Source organism: Embiotoca jacksoni, unplaced genomic scaffold, assembly GCF_022577435.1.
Source record: "Embiotoca jacksoni isolate LCO1_2020_lvr unplaced genomic scaffold, fEmbJac1.0.p SCAF_4, whole genome shotgun sequence".
Taxonomy (NCBI): domain Eukaryota; kingdom Metazoa; phylum Chordata; class Actinopteri; family Embiotocidae; genus Embiotoca; species Embiotoca jacksoni.
In genome coordinates, this window is record NW_027185392.1 from 11,122,321 (window position 1) to 11,138,531 (window position 16,211).

The 16,211-nt window shown below is 42.5% G+C and overlaps 1 protein-coding gene across 6 annotated transcripts in view; it reads right to left on the reverse strand.

Annotated features, from left to right (window-relative positions):
• Positions 1-504: 504 nt before the first annotated feature.
• The window catches only part of LOC138209679 (myosin-10), a 59,013-nt gene continuing 43,306 nt past the window's right edge, over positions 505-16,211 (reverse strand). For all 6 annotated transcript variants that reach the window (XM_069168423.1, XM_069168427.1, XM_069168425.1 and 3 more), the window contains 17 exons: positions 12,608-12,820; positions 11,341-11,485; positions 11,025-11,231; positions 10,744-10,848; positions 9,672-9,824; positions 8,651-8,899; positions 8,352-8,564; positions 7,791-8,003; positions 7,509-7,670; positions 7,196-7,324; positions 6,854-6,942; positions 6,502-6,625; positions 5,594-5,683; positions 5,181-5,299; positions 4,956-5,064; positions 4,642-4,814; positions 505-3,836 (listed from right to left, as the gene is read on the reverse strand). In XM_069168423.1, coding sequence (XP_069024524.1) covers positions 3,689-3,836; positions 4,642-4,814; positions 4,956-5,064; positions 5,181-5,299; positions 5,594-5,683; positions 6,502-6,625; positions 6,854-6,942; positions 7,196-7,324; positions 7,509-7,670; positions 7,791-8,003; positions 8,352-8,564; positions 8,651-8,899; positions 9,672-9,824; positions 10,744-10,848; positions 11,025-11,231; positions 11,341-11,485; positions 12,608-12,820 — 2,641 coding nt within the window. In that variant the 3' untranslated portion in view covers positions 505-3,688. The remainder of the gene's footprint in view (positions 3,837-4,641; positions 4,815-4,955; positions 5,065-5,180; positions 5,300-5,593; positions 5,684-6,501; positions 6,626-6,853; positions 6,943-7,195; positions 7,325-7,508; positions 7,671-7,790; positions 8,004-8,351; positions 8,565-8,650; positions 8,900-9,671; positions 9,825-10,743; positions 10,849-11,024; positions 11,232-11,340; positions 11,486-12,607; positions 12,821-16,211) is intronic.

The following is a 16,211-nucleotide window of genomic DNA, read 5'->3' on the forward strand; positions in this document are numbered from 1 at the left end:
CCATTCTATCCTGCTGTCGGATTGGTCCATTCTATCCTGCTGTCTGATTGGTCTATTTAAACTAGCATTCTAATTGGTCTATTCTTATGTGGGTGCAGCACACTTCTGTATTTCATGGGATATCGCTATAATCATCCTTTTCAAATCAAATCCAAGTACGAAGTCAAAATCAGAAGAGGCAGCAGTGGTGAATTCAGTATATAAATAGACTTAAAGTGACAGGAACGCTTTCAATTCAACTTTGCTTAATTATTTGCTAAAATTACCAAGTGTTTCTAAACAATAGAAATAGGTAGGTAGGTAGTTACTTTATTAATCCCCAAGGGGATTTTTTTTTTTTTAAATATAATATTGCTGCACAATGTCATAAGTTTAAAAAAAAAAAAGCCAGTTGGTCTTATGTGAGGCCAGAGACTGAACCAGAGGAGACAAGTCCAAACTAACAGACCAAACGCCATTATTCAGCTGTGGTCTTACTCCCAAAAGACGAACCACAACAGCCTCCCAGTTACAATGAATATGCTTTATTCTCCTTTTACAAAAACAAACAAAACAGAAAAAAAAAAAAATCACCTTCTAGAAATACAGGTATACAAGAAATAACATGATGGGAGTATCTGCAGTTGAACGCCTGGATGTCAACAGCCAGCTGGATAATAATAAAAGAAAAAAAGAGTTAACTACTTGTAGATGTTAAAGCTTCCAACCAAATTAAATCCTGTGCAGCACATTAATTCCCAGAATAACACAAGAATTAAACCTTCACCTGAGTGCTTACAGGGGAAAAAAAACAAAACTGAATGCAGCTGCAGAGGGCTCCGCTTCTCATGTTAGTTCATCCGAGTACTGTAATACCGTTTTTGACCCAAATGCTCTAGCTAGTAGGTTATTATGAACATAGAGGTACACATTGGATATGATACGAAGCACAGCCGAGATACAAAATAAAGAAAAAAAAAACAATGTTGACTATCTTGTTGATGTACCTGTTGTCTCCCGTTTTGTCATGAGATCCTTTCCCGCTTATGTTCTTATTTAGTGTCTAAGGCACTTTTAAAGAAACATACTGTTAAGTGTTAAAATTTCAGGAGAAGGGCAAAGGAGTCTGCTATCGACGATCACAATCAGCATATTCCACAATACAGGAAAAGTAACAGTAGACTTGATGGGTGGATGTGGGTACCCCGACATGTTTTGTTCACACTGCAGCGACTGGCCTGTCGAGGTGGCTGCTGTTCTTAAAAACTAGGCTAAAACCCTTATAAAAACAACTTGGACTTAAATTTTACATACGGGGGAAAACAAAAAAAAGTATGTTCGGAGAACCTGTCACCTACCAAATATGAAGTGCTTGTTCAGGTCTGAAGAGTCTGGATTCAAATAGTGGCACAAATTACATTCAAGTCGCGGAGCTAAAACTTCACATCTGTGGATTTGTGAAAAACAGAGAATGCTGTTTTAACAATGAACTGCTGCCCTGAAGGTATTTCTAAAACCCGTGACCATCCGGATGAAAAACATTCAGTTTGTTAGAAGACATTTTTTATTTTTATTTTTTTTTTAACTATTTACCCTTTTTCTTCAGTTAAGTTTTGATCCAGCACGGTCAAATAGTTTTAAATAGTATTCAGCTTAGGAATTTACCATAAATGCATCAAAACTGGTGCAATAAAGCCAAAATCATCTTGCACACCTTCTTCTTTGTCGTCAAAACCGGGTTCCTTCATTACCCACAATGCAACAGAAAGGAGAACCAGATCAGTTCATGTCAATTTGTTCTAACCCCACAGCCCCATCTGCTGATGAAGACTAAAATCTCCCTCGTTGAGGTTGGCCTCATGTTGCACACAAACTGGGCAATGTTATTTCCAGCTGTCGTCTTCATTGAAATTTATAGTAACAATCTCGAAGATCTCGTTGTTCCTTTGGCGCCAGGATCCACCTATGATCTATGGGTGATGGGAAGTTTGTCACTAACTGTGATGTTTGTAATTTGACCAACTCACAGTACTAAAATGCGAGGGCTTTCATCAGTGTATGAACTCATTCGGCAATAGATAGTGACTTAATATTTATTCAAAGGAAAACTTTTTAAAACTTTTATTACTTTAAGAAAGGGTCACAAGTACCATTGTCCTTTCTGGACTCTTATTCCCATTTTCTGGGGACTTGAGACTTTTTGTCCATTCTGGCTAACAAGTTGAAAATTTTAAATCTTTATTGCGCAACTAACAATATTTCTTCATCCAGATGGTAGCGTGTCTGAGGATTTTGAAAATACCTTTTAAAGCAGCAGAAAAGAAAAAAAAAAGAAAAGATTCTTAGCTGTCTTAAATTTAGTGATAATACAAAGTGGGGCGAAGCACAAACACTGACGCAAAGTGAAAGGACGACTGTCCTTAATTTTCGATTAAAGAACGCGTTTTAATAACCGTTTAGTGTTACACTGATAGTGAGTGCCGCCTTAGTGCTTCAAGTAAGAAATGACTTTTCCTGCTGGCTTCAAGTTTAAAATTGCTGCATGCAGTTCTGTGCATTTTCCAGCATCATTCGCAGCCGAGGCCAAACTAAAACCTTCAAAAGCCAACAAGCGTTTCCAAAGGTCAACAATCCAAAATGGGTTACGAGCTTTAGATTCCCAGTTAAAACCCTGCAAGACATTCCTTTTATTAAACGTTGAGATGAAGCAACAGAAGGAAAAAAAAAAAAAAAAAACTTTTTTTTTCTTTTCTTCTTCTTCACAGTAATACACTTTTTAAATTCAGAGTCCGTGTATTCCTGTTGCATGTCCCGAGATGTTAGTCGTTCCTGTAGCGCAGCCGAACGAGAAACATCATCTGGTGCAACAGAAGCAGCCGGAGTGGCGGTCTGTGTTGAGTTTTCCAGTCGGAGCGGTGGAGAGAGAGAGAGAGGGAGGGAGGGAGGGAGGAAGAGGGAGGGAGGAAGAGGGAGAGGGAGCGCGTCGGGTACGAGATGGCTTCTACGCGACTGGTGAGCTGAACACTTACATCGGCACCAGAGTGAGCGAGCAACGTTTCCTTGTAGTCCTGCATTTCCAGTATGAAGTGCGGTCACATACATGACGTACTAGATGTGTGCACACAGCCTTCGCCTACATCGCGCGCGCACACACACACACACACACACACACACACACACACACACACACACACACACACACACACAGTTTCAGTTGTATAAAAAGCTCTTTGTACCTATGCATACTTTTCTCGAGAAGCTGAGCAGCTAACTTCACGCCTGATGGGACGGGGATGTTACGTTATGACGCTGAGATGATACGTGGCCGACGGACGAGCCAGGACTAGCAGCTTGCCAGAGGAGAACAGAGTAAGGCAGAAGTGACTGTTTGCCCCCCTGTGACTCTCCGGGACCGGAGGCTTTTTTCATTAAGAGGAGGGCGGTGGATTTTCCCTGCAGTGTTGACGGATACAAAAAGGGCAGAGGCGCGCTGCCGGGCCGCACTCCGCCCCGCTTCACCACAAACAGCTCCAATCTTCTGACCGGTCGGTGGTTTGAAATGAAGAAAGACCATGCGGACGCCGAGGATCTTTTTTTTTTTTTTTTTTTGGGGGGGGGGGAGTGGTCACAGGTGGACGAGGTGGGGAGGTGGGGTGGTGACGAGGAGAAAAAGGGGAAAAAGGGAAGGGGGTGAGGGGGTCGCTGTGTTTTACTCGGCGTTGGGGGTTTGCGTCTCGTTGAAGTCGCTGGCGCGGCTGTCGGCGTCGTCGTCCGACATGTCGACGGAGGCGCCGTCCAGGTTGAGGTTGCGGCGGCCTGAGCGGCCGGAGGAGAAGCTGCTGACGGGGCCGCCGCGCCTGGTCAGAACAAACCAACAACAACAACTACAACTTCTGCCGCTTCAAGCGCCTGTTGACAACTCAGGGAAATATTCTCATCTGCTTTCTGGTCGCGTGTTGAAGATATAGGCAGTTTGACGACAGTCCCATGGACCTTGAACTCGTTAATAATATTTGCAACTGTAGTCACAGTAACAATACACAGTAATCAAGCTGCGTAGAGATGGTCTTAAAGCCTTTAACACGCTCGTCTGTAATTTTCTTCCTGATCTTCTCAGACAGCTCTCTGCTGCCTCTGCTTCCATGTTTAGTGCGGTGCACGCAATTATACCAAACAGCCAATTAAATAGGCTGAATAACTGATTTAAAGATTATAATGAAAGAAAACAGTTTGAAATATGACTGTAACCCAATTATTTCCATTTTTTTCTGGGGGTACCAACTAATCTGTTGAGGCCATTTTGGAATTATCTTTGTAAAAGAAGCAATAATTTTTTATTTTTTTTTATTTTTTTTACACTTCGCTGAAGGTTTAAAAGAGGAAACTGCTTTAAATGTAATTCCTCTTAGGGAGGAGTGAAGCATTTTTCCATTGAGTTGTTAGAGATACAGACAAATTCATCCACGACTGCGCACAACTCGGCCATTAAGAAAAGGATCGCTACCTGTCTTCAGCTTTTTATTGCTACTCTTTCCCCTGTTCTCAGTATTGGATGTGCTGTCATTTGGTTGCGCTCGTTTTATTATTTCTGTCGGTCTATCTTCACGCACAGGTAATCTGAGGACATCTCTAACTCGGGGTGAATCACTGTCTTCTTCGTACCTTAGCCGGTTCTTGAGGGAGTTGACCTCCCGGGTGAGACCCTCGCTGGCCTCCGTAGCATCGTCCAGCTCCCTCTGCAGCTTCCTGCGGGAGGCGTTGGCTCGGGTCGCCTCCTCTTCTGCCTCCTCCAACTGTCGCTTCAGCTGCTTCATGCGAGAATTGGCCTTCTCCATCTGAGGGGGGGACGGACACGTGGGGAGACAGACGTAGACGATGAGGCGTCGCAGAGAGCTGGACGGTCTGATTAGAATCATCCAAAGTAAAAGAGACTCTTTTTTTTAGAGCGTGTCACTTTGCTTCTCGTGAGTCAATACCTGTTCCTTGTACTGGTCGGCATGACGATGCTCATCCTCCACCTGCATCATCACCTCCTTCAGTTTCTTCTCCGTACGCCTGACGATTTTGTTGGCTGCTGCTCTCTCCCTGGAGGTTTAACACGGGTAAGACGAAAAAAATGACCAACTTCACTCCATTTTCTACTCAGACGGATGAAAACTTTTCTTTGGCTTCTTGTGCCAACTGTTGAGTTGGATGCTTACTTGGCTTCCTGTTCCAGCTGCTCCTCCAGCTGCAGAATCTTAGCTTCCAGGGCAGTGATGGACGCCTTAAACTTCGACTTGACAGCCCCTTCCAGCTCCGCCAGCTTGGCTTTCAACTCCTGCATTCATGATAACAAAACATGATCAAATGTTTACTTTTGATTTCATGTAATCCCTACATGTTTGTGAGGACAGCAACCAGAGGAACAGTGGAGGTGATGTTCATGTAGAGAGAGAACACAAATGTTTTTAAATATGCTGGGTATAAAAAAAAAAAGAAAAATGTATGCATTTTATGCACGTTGAACAGTCCAGGAACGTGACAACCTACAAGCGCTGACGAAGGAAAAGTGCTGCTTCCAGAAAATAACACATTCGTTATACACGCATGCATTTAACAGACTGTACAAGACCTTGTTCTGCCGCTCCATCTGTTGTCGAGCGTTCTCACTCTTTTGCGCAGTGCTGCGCTCTCCAGCCAACTCAGCATTCAGGCTGTCGACCTGACGAAGACAGAAGAACGGTGGAGGTCAGACCGACAGGAGAAGACTTTAATTTCATAATTGATTCATTTAACATAGTTTTGTTGTTTTAAAGCGGGATAGAAGGATAGAATAGACCAATCAGAATGCTAATTTAAATAGACCAATCATACAGCAGGATAGAATAGACCAATCAAGACAGGAGGATACAATAGACCAATGGGAGACGAGGATAGAATAGACCAATCAGATGGCACGATAGAGTAGACCAATTACATAGCAGGATAGAATAGACCAATCAGATGACAGGATATAATAGACCAATCAGATTGCTCCTACGAGGTTTTACTATCATGTGACATCATGACGTTTTGCAGCGGACAAAATGTCGAACTATTATGCAAAGTTGCAAGTCCAGCATGCATCACTTTAAGTCAGCTCTGTGCAGCACCGCATTAAGTCCAATGCATCCAAGTTGACTTGACGGCAGCTTTTTTCTACTCCTTCCCCTGCAGCCACCGGCAGCTCTCACCGACCATCAAGTCAGACGAAGTCGTAGTCGGGGCGTAGTTGAAGTCAAACGCACCCACTATCTGTTCTGTGAAGCTACGTCACTTTTATGATTTTTTTTTGGGGGGTTCAATAAATAAAAAAATAAAAAAATCAATCTTTAAAAAATAAATAAATTAAAAAATAATTTTCCCAGGTGTGACCAATCATTCGCACACAGCTGAACGCTTTGCATTAGTATCTTTTTGTCTTCATCTGCCATTTTGAAGGCAAATCTATGACGGTGATTATGATGGTTGTGACTATGATGTCGTGTGTAATCAGTCTACCTGCATGGAGGTCTTTCTGAAGCGCTCGTTGAGCAGCTCCATGTTGCCTTGCTCCTCCTCCAGCTCCTCCTCCAGCTGGGCGATACGAGCCTCCAGCCTCCTCTTCTCCTCCAGCAGCGACGACCTGATACGCAGATTTGGATTAAAATGACTCCAAAACAGTCATTTTCTCTCTGATGTCCGAAAAACAACTTTAGTTTTCACTTGAATTGATCAACTTTTGTGCTCCCAGTGATTAAAACGTAAAAAAAAAAAAAAAAAAAAAAAAAAAGAGTGCCCCGCACCTGCCTGCCTCATGGTCAAATACACACATGAAGAACGTAATGATGTAAAACTACGTGGTGATACTGACTTCCCAGAAGCACTGTTGGCGATCTCATCAGCCAGCTCGTCTCTCTCCTGTTCAGCATGTCGACGGGCCCTCTCTGACGCTGCATGGTCCTGCAAACACACGCACACGCACACGCACACACACACACACACACACACACACACACACACACACACACACACACACACACAGACACACACACACACACACACACACACACACACACACACACACACACACACACACACACACACACACACAGATAGGGGCCTTCAGTCCTCACACTTTACTAACATATCACTTTGCTTGTCATGAATAAAATACAATGCACGTCACAGACAAAATAAAAGTCAGGAAGTCAACCTCCTGCAGCTGGAGGATTTCAGCTTCAAGGCCCTTCAGTTTCTTCTCGTTCTCTTTGGACTGGGTGAAGATCTCGTCCCTGGAAGCTCTGGCCTCCTCCAGCTCCCTCTGATAGTCCTTCATCTGAGCCTGCAGGATCCACAACATCATATGTGTCCAAGTTAAAGGCTGACATGGCAGAAAACTCAGGCCATAGAGAGGACTTTAAGACTTGTTTTAAGGTTGCAGGAAATGGGTCAGGTAATGTATAATGTCAATGAGGGTCAGTACAACTGTGGACAGACAGACCTGTGTGTGTGTGACGTGTGTGTACCTGTAGTTTTCTGAGCTGTTTGATGGCCTCGTCCCTTCCTTTGTTGGCGGCTTCGATCTGACCCTCCAGCTCGTTCAGGTCCATCTCCAGTTTCTTCTTGGCAGCAACAGCCAGAGTCCTCTGCTTCCTCTCGTCCTCCAGCTCTGCCTCCATCTCACGCACCTGGAGGAGGACAACAACACACAGCACCTCAAACTCAGGCCCACCGAACAAACGGTATATTCTCAGGTCAAACGTATGGATTCAGTCTATTATGTTTCATCCACCATGTGCCCTGTGTACCTGTTTGACCAGCGCCCTCTTCTTCTCCTCTCCCTGCTCGTCTCGGGCCTGCAGGTCTCGGTCAAACTGGGCCTTCATGGCCTGCATGTTGACTTCCAGGCGCAGTTTGGCATCTTCTGTCGCCTGCAGCTCGTCCTCCAGCTCCTCCAGCTGCGTTTTCATCTCGTCCACCTGCTGCTCCAGCGTGCGCTTGGACTTCTCCAGTTCATGAACCTGGATGCAGCGTCAGGAGAAACAAGAACGTGACGTGGCTGCACAATCAAACCAGATATCAAAGGTCCTCAGGCGACCCACAGAAACAACAAGCATTTTTGAGATTTTAATTGTATTGCATGCCTGACATTAAAAAGTGTCCCGGCTGATCAGACTGTACTCTGATAGTAGACTAGATCTTCTTTTAGTTAAACATATCCGCTAAAGTTGAGAACCACAACTTCAGCTGTAAATGAAATCCAAATAGATTTAAGCTGGACGCATCTATCGGCTCAGAAGTGCCAGGTGTAACCCAAAATGACGACTTTTTTTTTAGTAGTGTCATTTAAGAGGTCAAAGGTCACTCACATTCTTTCCCACATCATCCTTGGAGCTCATGAGGTCCTCCATTTCAGCGCGGAGCTGCTTGTTGAACCTCTCTAGTTCCTCTTTGGCCTCCAGGGCCTCCTCCAGAGCTCTGGCCATGGACAGAGCCTTGGTCTCCTTCTCTCTGGCCTCAGCCTCGGCACGGTCACGCTCCTCAGCGTAACGAGCCGAGATGGTCTTCTCTTCAGCGAGCATCTAGTGCAGACAAAGGAGCAATTGCCTTCAACACACTGACATACATGCAACCTTGACCTACCACTCTTGTGGGGGATCCAGTGTACCTGGTCAAACTTTTTCTGCTTCTTTTCCAGGTTGGAGACGATCTGTCTCTGGTTGTCCAGGTTCACCGTCAGGTCGTCCAGCTCCTGCTGCAGCCGGTTCTTGGTCTTTTCCATCTTGTCCATGGCCATGGTCTTCTCCTCCAGATGCTGGCTGGTGAGCTCCATGTCCTTCTGCAGTTTCCTCTTCACCTCCTCCAGGTCCTCCATCGCCCCCACATCCTCCTCCAGCTTTTTCTTTGTGTCAGACAGCTACAGGAAGGAAATTCTTGATATCAACGATCAGATAATTCAACATTTTGAAGTCATCATTATACCTGTAGTTATCGGGGCCTTTGGTGTCACAACAGTAGGTGCAAGTGGAATAAGAAGCAAAGCTAAGTGTAAAGCCGAGATAACAAAACTGAAAAGGTGGTGCTGTGTGGGTTGTGCTTCTACTGGAAAAATCTGAGCGACTGATATAATGAATCCCTTACAGCTTAACAAATTGAGCAAATATTTACCTACAGATGCTGAAAGAAACAGTACAAACGCTGAGTCCGTCATCTTAAAATAAGGAAATGTGTCCACTATACAACCGTAGTGTCTCATTTGGCTAATTTACCCCCCTTCTAATTCACTGTACATAAAACAAAAAAACTAAAAAAGAGTGAAACTTGTTATTGATTATGCCTAAAAATTATGATGGCTGTACCACATGTGGAGATACAGAAGAAATGAAACATTAGAAGACATAAATTCACAGCATTAGTTCTCCAAGTTCACTAGTTCAGGCGCATACTTTCACTTCATAGGGTTTTAAATGTGCCACACTGAATAACAGCTGTCTGCATGCTGCTCTACAACTTTAACAACAGCTGTTCGCAGCTGGAAACTTATGCCCGGTTCTTCGCTTGGCACTCAGTCGAGTGTGAGTTTTACCTAAAAGGTGAGCCTGATTTGTATGTTTGTGTGTGTCAGACCTGCAGATATGTATGTGCGCATGTATCGGGGACTAGTTTGTATTTGTGAAGGTGAAATGTACCTGAGTCTGCAACGACTGCAGCTGCTTCTCCAGGCTGCGTCGTGCCTCCTCATCGTCCTCCTGCTGCTCCAGCAGGTTGTTCTTGTCCACCTCCAGCTGGCGGATTTGGCCGCTCAGGTTCAGCTTCTGACGAGTTTCCTCCTGACGTAACTCCTACAGACAAGACCACAACCAGAAATGATGGTAAAGCTATACAAAAAAAAAAAAAAAAATTAAAAAAAAAAATTAAAAAAAAGCCAGAAGGGAGACACGTTTGTTCTACTTGTGATGGTTTTTTTTTTTACACATACCTGCGATGTACTCATTAAAGAGGTGTGATCAAAGAAAAAATGAATTCTTTAATTCATAAAAAAATCACGTAAGATGCTGTTTGATACATGTGAAGTTTCAGAAAGATGTTGAAGTGTGGTTTTCCTCATTTTGATCAGTTAAATTTGTGAAAGATTTCCTCAGATGGAGAACGCTGCTTGGTAGCTTCATTACAGGGCTGCAACAAACAATTCTTTCCATAGTTCATTAATCTCGATTAGATGGTAATCATTTTCTCTGTAAGTCAGATTGTCTTACAGTAAAAGCTTTTTTTGACTAACAGTCCAAAACCCCAAATTTTAAATTCATACTGAAATAAAAAATAAAATAAAATAAAATAAAAGCAGCTGATTCTCAGATCACACCTGAAAACATCAACTACTTAGCAGTTTTCCTTGAATAATGACTGCAATGATTAATCGGGTATCAAAATAATTGCAGCTCAAGGTCATTAGGTAGTTCGACTTGAGAGAACTGTAACTTGCCAACCTTTATGTACGATTGAACTTTGTGAAGAAGATGACAGGAGAAGCCTGTCAACAGTATTCTGAAAGCCTTCTTGATTTCACTGAGCACATCAAAATCACCACTAACATCTGGTGTTTGGATTTCAGACTTAATTGTGGTGACAAATACTTGTTGCCTTCGTACCAGTATACTGCCATTGACTACATATCAGGATAAGACAGTGATTTCAGAACAAGTTACCTGTAGCTTTAAAGTTGTCATGAGAGTAAAGGAGGATGCTGATGCTCCTTCATACCTCTGAGTCCTGCAGTTTGCTGTTCAGGTTGTCAACCTCTTTAACCAGTTTGACACCCTTCTTCTCTGCCTCCTCCAGCAAAGCAGACACATTGTCCAACTCCGTCTGACAAGAGACAAACATTTGATCAATGAATCCAAAGTATGTTGTGAAAATTCTCTTTGACTTAAACTGAGCAATTACTTCCACAAACACTGCATATTTTGTCCTTTTGAAATGGAACATTTGCTAAAAGTCTGGTGCTACGTTCCTTCATCTGACATGTAACTGTCGGTATTTACCTGGACTTTGTGTGAGCGTTCACTCAGCTCTCCTTTGGCCCGCTCGACCTCGGTGGCCCTGGCCATGAACTCCTGCAGCTGGGCTTCCAGTTTCTTCCTCTTGTGTTCGGACTCTGTCTTTGTCTGCTGCAGACCCTTCACCTCACAGGCCAGCTCTTTGTTGTCGCCCTCCAGACACTGCTTGTTCTTCTCCAGGTTGGCCTTGAACTACACACAAACAAAAATAATGCTTTTACACTGCTTTGTGTATTCAGCAAATACAAGCCCTTCACAGACACCAGGTACGACACCCCCCCCCCCCCCCCCCCCCCTTTACCCTTTTGGCCTGTTCCAGCTGCTCGGACAATTCTTCCAGTGCCGTCGCATGCCTCTGCCTCATGTCCTGGATCTGAGCCTCGTGGTTTTTGCTCTCCTCATCGATGGCCTTCTTCAGCTCTGCCACCTCCTGCTCTCGCTTGGTCCTGGAGTTCAGACACAGAAGAGAGGGTTACGAGAGGAGGACATCTTCTAAGATACAGCACCACAACATGTCAACATGAAGGATTTATTGTTACTAATGAAATCCCAATCAACTGTCCACTGAACAGTTATTACTGTTCAGCGCCATCACACTGAGCCCTCAAGGCTGCGTGCACAAATTAGATTCGCTGATGATACTACAATAGTGGGACTCATCAGTAAGGACAACAGAGCAGAGGTGAAACAGCTGGAAGGTTGGTGCAAAGACAACAACCTATGTCTTAATGTCGACAAGACCAAAGAGATAATTGTGGACTTCGGCGACTCCACTGTGGAGAGGGTCAGCAGGACAAAATTCCTCGGTGTTCACCTGGCTGAGGATCTCTCCTGGTCCACAGGCCTTTCCACAGGCGATAAGACTGTTAAACATGTAACATTCTCCACTTTGCACATTTGGACTTTATTTATGCTGCTTTACTGAGACCTATACTATAGGACATACTGGTCGCTGTATTTAATGTCTTATATTTATTACTTTTTACCCTGGTCCTGAAAAACGTTATCTCGTTCCACTGTATGTGTATTAATATGGATATGGTCGGAATGACAAATAAATTAACCTTGAAAAGTCAGCAATGAGCATAATATACTGTCGATGGAAACTCTGACTTAAGGAAGAGGAAAAATAAAAACAAAATTTCCCTTATGCGATTTTTGTAGCCTGTTAAGTGTTAAATAATAAACACTGCACTCAGTGTCTACGATTGAGATGAGTTCTTGCCATGTTTAAATGAAACATAACTTCACAAATCAAAATTATGCTTCTGTCAAACCTTGTAGTTCTTGACCAACACCGGAAACATGTTTGAAGTCTACACTACCCACAATGCAACTCAACCACTGAAGGTTCAGTCAGAGATTCAGCTGTGTTGTGCAAGTAGCAGCTAATGTAGCCTCGAGCAGAGATGAGGAACGAGCTACAAAGGTTCAGTAAGCTCACTTTTTTCTAACTTGTCACCTTCACATTTTTGTATTTCCACCAGCAGTACTCCAAGAGATTTAAATGTGTAAAATCGGAGGGGTTCTCCTTCGACATCTTTAATAAACCGGCTGTAAAAAAGCACCTGAGTTCCTGCTGGGCGGCGGTGGTATCCAGCGTGTCCTCCAGCTCCGTCTTCAGAGCCTCCAGCTCCTCACTCAGGTCCCTCTTGAGTTTTTCAGCTTTACTTCGACAAATCTTCTCAGACTCCAGATCCTCCTGGAGCTCGCCGAGCTGGGCCTGCAGCTCCCGAACTTGCTTCAGGGCGTTGTTCTTCTGGACGGTCTCCTCGTCACTCCTGGGCAGATATACACATGGACATTAGTCTGTTTTCCAGAGAAGATCAAAATTATACAACTAAAGTCTTTATTAATAAAAGTAATGAAAACATTTTCTAAGATTAGATCTTCAGCTGAGAATCTGCGTTTCTGATTCTTTTTTTCTTGCGTCAAATTCATATCTCAAATTAAATTGTGTCAAATAAATTCAGTTTTAACATAAGAATCCATGACATTACCAAAATATTTTGGTCTTCTAAATAAGAGACTTCGACAAAACTTGAACTGCTATCAATGCCTACACTTGAGGGTTGCGCAATATGTCGATACATATAGTGTGACGATAGAAAAGGTTTATTTTTTCATTATTTGGACGACTATTTGCATTCTTCTGCAGGAAACTTACACGAAGGTGACACAATCAAACATGGTGGAGAGTGAACGTGACGCAGAATGTGGTGATTCTCAACAAGAGGACTGAAGTGCTACGACAACACGAGGAGCTCAAACCATAAACAGGGGTTACATCTGTGGCGTTGGTCGCGGTTTGGGTATAAAAAGTCTGACAGAGACCAGAAAAAAAATTATGAAGCAGAACGGTACAGTCGAGTGCTCAAGACAACCTGCAGACTCTGATGTGCTGACACGCTTTATTGAAACAAAGGTTCTTCAAAATCAAATATGAATAAGTATGTATTATAGAGTATAGAATTCAAATTGTAATAAGGCAAGTTCATTTGCATGGTACATTTCAGCAACAAGGAAATTTAAAGGGCTTCACATAAAACATAGAGGGCATCAAGGCAAAATGAAAAAGCAACAGATGGAAATCTAAAAGTTAGGCAGAGAATAAAAATAGGAAAAAGAACGACAAAAAAATTACAGTGCAGCGTAAAAAGTGATTACTTCTCTGGGAGCTTGTTCAGATATGAGGAGCATGAAAACGGAACGCTGCTTCTTTATGTTTAGTTTATAAGAAAAAAGCCTTTCCATGTGGTCATTTTTTTATTCCACTATTCAATCACTGAATCTAAAAAAATACGCGATGTATAATTATCTGGAGATGAAATGACCAACACCAGTCAGTATATTAGATTTTGGTCTCTTCACACAGCTCTAGTTACACTTTGAGTACAACTTCAAACTCTTAAAGGTCTCAGAGCCTCATTTTTAAACAAACTGAAATTTTTTTCAGCTCTTCTGATTTCCACAACTTTCACTGCTCATACACAATTAACGCCATCTGCTTTAATTTAATAAACTAACTAATCCATTCATTTCTTTTAGTACCTTCATTTCAACTTATCTCAGGAAATAACGTTTTAACTGACACTGCAACTTCTACCTCATTCAATATTTTATTCAATTGTTTCAACTGCAATTTTTAGCATTGAGCAAACGCAATCTTTTTCCCGTCAAAAATGTTTTTTGGTTTAATATTTTAGGCGTACCAGAAATACCTATGAGGTTATTTTGGTAATCGAAATGACAGCACAGGTGCAAAAATGAGTATTTTAGCTCTGAAACTGTGATTGTCTGTAGAAATGATAAATAAAGCACACAAAATAAAAAAGTGTCAGTGATGTCATTTTTCTGGCTGAAATGAAGCCAGGAGTGCACACAGGGTGGCAGTGTGGTGAACTGTTCGCTGCTGACGCTTTCTTTACAAAACTGTGTGTGTTTTCTGTCAGAGGAGGGAAACTGTAATGAGAGCGTTGATTTGTTTTTGGCCAAGTAAAACTCCTGCCAAACTCCTGTTACAAATCCACTGATTTAAACACAGTGAATGTTATAATGAATCATTTACATAATTAACACAACGCCACTACTCTGATTAAAGGCACTGATGACTGCGGTATAAATGTAATGATCCACTTTCCAAACAAAGATGAACGACAGCTGCTGAATTCCAAATGAGGTGCATCAAGTTTAATGAAAGCCTAATTATTTGCGGCTGTGACTAGACTGGTGATTTCAGCGTATGAAATTAGTAAGGCAGACGTTTAGTGTGAAGCCCCGTGTCTGGATTATCGCTCTGGTGAAAGGAGGAAATTTAAAATGACCTATGCTGACCTTCAGACGAACAACCTCCACAGCTGTTTACCTCATTTGCATGATGACAGTTTTATGACGAATGAATGGGAAAAACATCAAACGTAATATAAGATGCGGATAATTTTGCCCATTATGTGGAAATCTGATCTAAGGAGTAAAACTGGCAACATTTTCCAGTCATGACAAAAAAATTACAATATGAAAATAAAACAAGCCTGTTAAAAGTTGTGAAATGAATGTTTTAGTCCAGCCCTTCATGTGGGAAAAAAAAAAATTAAAAAAATACTGCAAAGCGCAGGACTGAGAGCATTAATCAACATCAATTTTCCTGTAATCAGTCCTGGCTGCCTCTGAGATGAAAAGCCTCTTCCAGTGTCAGAGAGAAAATAGAGCAGAGAGGGACTGACAAACTGTGTGTGTGTGTGTGTGTGTGTGTGTGTGTGTGTGTGTGTGTGTGTGTGTGTGTGTGTTGAAACACTGCAACTGCTCAGGACAACACTGGCTGCTTCAAGTCAGAGATGTGTGTGTATGTGTGTGTGTGTGTGCGCACACGCGTGTACTCTTTATTTAAATGTCTATTTCAGGTATTGACTCTGCTGGATCACAGTGGAGTGCTGTTGTCATGGTAATGGCATGTACTGCACTGGACAAAAGATGTGTGTGAAGTTGAAATGAGCAACACTAACAGGGAGATGTTACCACACCAGTCTAGGTTTGCAGTTCAGAGAAGTCTGCTTGTGGCTGTAAAAATACATTTCAGTGTTTCCTTCAGTAAGGCGATTTTAAATGAAATACACGTGGTGGAAACAACTCTTCACGTGTTAAACCGTTTGTTGAGCTAAAATGAAGATCGAAGCTGCAGTTTGTTGTGCATTTTCAGTGTGTTGTGTTGAGGAACCACATGAGGTCGAGCAAAAACCACCAGTGTAAAAGCTGAAACTATGTAACTTTGAATGTTACACGAAATTCAAATTTGAGACTTATTAGGTTTTATAATCAGGTGCTTCTTATTCCTGTCTTGAAAATGTCCAAATAATATTCATTACCCCGACAGCCATCTTTCAGCTTCCAGTCAATGAACAACCAGTGAACAACACATTAAGGGATACAATTATATGTGCACATTTATTAGCAATAAGAAGGAAAATCTTTAACTAAAATTTGTCAGCTTCCACTAAGCCATCGCTCTGGTTTTAAAACCTGATAAGTCTTATTTTTGCACTGTGGTTATAAGACCAGCACACCTCTTTGTGTCCTCTTCTTTTTAAACATCTTCACCTCTTTTTTTTAATTTTCTGTACATTGTTCTGTACAACTATAGTTACAGGGTGAGAAGGAGGGCCAGAGATGACGGGG